This window comes from Anomaloglossus baeobatrachus, chromosome 3, assembly GCF_048569485.1.
Source record: "Anomaloglossus baeobatrachus isolate aAnoBae1 chromosome 3, aAnoBae1.hap1, whole genome shotgun sequence".
NCBI classification, from domain to species: domain Eukaryota; kingdom Metazoa; phylum Chordata; class Amphibia; order Anura; family Aromobatidae; genus Anomaloglossus; species Anomaloglossus baeobatrachus.
This window is the reverse complement of record NC_134355.1, coordinates 466,014,577-466,017,883: the sequence shown is the minus strand read 5'-3', so window position 1 is coordinate 466,017,883 and position 3,307 is coordinate 466,014,577. Positions and strand designations below refer to the sequence as shown.

At 45.2% G+C, this 3,307-nt stretch overlaps 1 protein-coding gene across 1 annotated transcript in view; it reads right to left on the bottom strand.

Moving 5' to 3' along the window:
• LOC142295439 (uncharacterized) overlaps positions 1 to 1,751 on the bottom strand; it is a 3,046-nt gene extending 1,295 nt beyond the window's left edge. The window contains exon 1 of the mRNA XM_075338541.1: positions 991 to 1,751. Within this exon, the coding sequence (XP_075194656.1) occupies positions 991 to 1,695 (705 nt within the window). The 5' untranslated portion in view covers positions 1,696 to 1,751. The remainder of the gene's footprint in view (positions 1 to 990) is intronic.
• Between the last annotated feature and the right edge of the window lie 1,556 nt (positions 1,752 to 3,307).

Below are 3,307 nucleotides of genomic sequence, written 5' to 3'. Positions count from 1 at the left end.
TGGGAGAGGAGAGGTCAGTGTGGGTGTTGAGGAACCTGTCTACTGCATGAATGCCCTCATGATGACCAATACTCGTGTATAAACTGGAGACATCTAATGTGACCAATAGGCAATTGTCAGGAACGCTGGGAATGGATCGTAGAATTGAGAGGAAATGGTTAGTGTCCTTTAAATATGAGGGGATTTTGGGAATATGTGGGGTCAAGATCTTCTCGAGGGTGATAGAAATGGGTGACAGTAGCGAGTCGGTGGATGCGACTATAGGACGGCCGGGTGGAGAGGTCAGATTCTTATGGATCTTGGGCAGAGTGTAAAACACCGGAGTAATGGGATGATTGTTGGTCAAAAATTCACTTAGTTTGTCATCAATGATGGCATTCTGTTTGTAGAATTGAACCTTGTCCTGTATGAGAGTGGAAATACGGGACGTGGGATTGTGAAGTAGTGGATGGTAGGTGTTGGTGTCGCTGAGTTGTTGGCGAATTTCATTGACATAATAGGTTCTGTCGAGTACCACGATAGCCCCGCCTTTGTCGGCTGGCTTGATGATAATATTTTTGTAGTTCCTGAGAGCGGTCAGGGCCTTCCGCTCCTCAGGGGTCACATTGTTCCTCAGGTGGTAAATCCCCTTACCGATGTCTGTGGTAATGGCGTGTATATCCCTAGAGACTAGGCTGATGAAAGTCTCAATAGGGTGGTAACAACGTGGGGGTTGGTAACTACTGGGGAACCTGAGGTTAAGATCCGTAAGGGTAAACCCACTGGGGGGTGAGGATGGTATGGATGCGGACGATGACTGGCTGGGTTCAGGGGTTTTGTTAGCGAAATGTGCCTTCAAGCGAAGGTTTCTAAAAAATCTGTTGAGGTCCTGCTCTAAATTAAAGGTATTGAAGGAGGGGGTGGGACAGAAGGAGAGTCCCTTCTGTAGGACTTGGGTCTCAAGGGGGGAAAGGGTCTGGCTGGATATATTGTAGACAATGTTGTCCCTACCTGGGAGCGGGTTGTGACTCTGTCTGCGCGTCCCCCGGTATTTCCGCCCCCTCCTCGTCTGTTTTTTCCATGACGTCTCGGACCTAAAAAAGACTGGGAATCTGTGGAAAAGTGGTCGCTGTCGGACCCAGAAGAGAGACCGCCACCACGACGATAGTTGCGAGGTGGAGCGGACGATTGCCATCGGTATACACGATTCTTAAGATAATCTTCTTGGTCCCGCAAGAATTTATCACGTTTGCGGATCTGTAGCGTGTCTCTGTATTCGGAAAGCGTAGAACCACACTTGGTCTTGAGCTCTTCAAGGGCCGTAGCGTTCAGGGTCTGAGAGAGTTGTGTCTCTATATTCTTGATATTGGCATCAATGCTGATAAGTTCCTTCTGCAGGTAGTCAATTGTGAGGAGTATAATGTCAAAAGAACATTTGTTAAGAATGCTCTCGAAGGCTTTACAATACTCAGAGTTATCTGAGAAAAGTGTGGGCCGAAGAGAGACTCTGAGCCCCCTCGGGATTCTTTGGGTCTTATAGTATTCAGCCAAAGTGGCTGCGTGCAATTCAAGAGCTGTGTTCCTCTTAGTTTCCCTCAGGTAATCACGAGTACGAATCTCGTCTGAAGGGATGGTAAGGAACTGAGTCCTAGTAGTAACCTTGGCAAGGATACTAGCGGCTTGCTCGTCATTAAAAGAGAGGACAGGGGCCGACATGGGACTGACTGGTACCGTGGGAGCACTGAAAAAATAGTGATATCGATACTTGGAGATTAAAGGCTCTACCACGCACAATGTAGGTGCTATGGGGATAAAGAATCATATAGTATAGTAAAGTGAACCCCAGCACTCGAATGAAGACAAAGAGGGAATATGCGTGAGTGATTTTATTGACTGACACACTGCAGAAGGAACCTAACCAGAGCAACAGCACCAACGTTTCGGCATAGAGCCTTTCTCAAGGTTGTTGCCTGAAAAGGTGTGAAGACAATAACAATAGTGAGTGCATTATGTACAGGTGATACACAGAAATATATACAAATATTCATGAAGAAATACTGCGGATGGAACGTACATCACTGGTCAGAATAAGGAAATGCGGGTCTCGAAGGACAACCGGAGATGGACAAATAGAGGTAAGGTTCCACACGTATTGCAGAGTGTGCTCTTAATTACATGAAAAAAGAACAATTAATACAGGTAAAGTAACATTATGTACCATGGGATATAATGGTCAAATGACATAGATAGGTTGTTTGTACAAAACCAAATTGAACAGCCGGAGCTAGTATCAATACCAAGGAGAGAAAGAGAGAAGGAAACAGGAGAAAAAAGAAGAAAGGAGGAGAAAGAAAAGAGAGAGAGGAGAACAGAGGGAGGGAGAGAGAGAAAAGGAGAGAGAGAGAGAAAAGGAGAGAGAGAGAAAAGGAGAGAGAGAGAGAAAAGGAGAGAGAGAGAGAAAAGGAAAGAGAGAGAGAAAAAAAAGAAAAGGAGAGAGAGAGAGAGAAAAGGAGAGAGAGAGAGAAAAGGAGAGAGAGAGAGAAAAGGAAAGAAAAGGAGAGAAAGAAAAGGAGAGAGAGAAAAGGAGAGAGAGAAAAGGAGAGAGAGAAAAGGAGAGAGAGAAAAGGAGAGAGAGAAAAGGAGAGAGAAAAGGAGAGAAAAGGAGAGAAAAGGAGAGAAAAGGAGAGAGAAAAGGAGAGAGAAAAGGAGAGAGAAAAGGAGAGAGAAAAGGAGAGAAAAGGAGAGAGAGAGAAAAGGAGAGAGAGAGAAAAGGAGAGAGAGAGAAAAAGAGAGAGAGAGAAAAAGAGAGAGAGAGAAAAGGAGAGAGAGAGAGAAAAGGAGAGAGAGAGAAAAAGAGAGAGAGAGAAAAGGAGAGAGAGAGAAAAGGAGAAAGAGAGAAAAGGAGAGAGAGAGAAAAGGAGAGAGAGAGAAAAAAGGAGAGAGAGAGAAAAGGAGAGAGAGAGAAAAGGAGAGAGAGAGAAAAAAGGAGAGAGAGAAAGGGAGAGAGAGAAAAGGAGAGAGAGAGAAAGAAAGAGAAAGAAAGAAAGAAAAGATGAAAGGAAGGAGGGAGAGAGGGAGACGAAAAGAGGAAAAAGAGAGAGAGAAAACGTGAGAGAGACAAATGGAGAGCAGTGAGAGAAGAAGGCAAAAGAGAAGCGCAGCAGGTTAACATAGTTAGCAACAACAGAGAGGTGGGTGCTACATACCGTAGGTGAAGGGGTGACAGGATCACAATGTGAGGTGAATGGACGCCTAGAAAAACAAAGCAGCAAGGTGAGATTGGTTGGTAATTTGCATCAGTGGTGGCAGGGGAGTGCAGGGCAGAAGC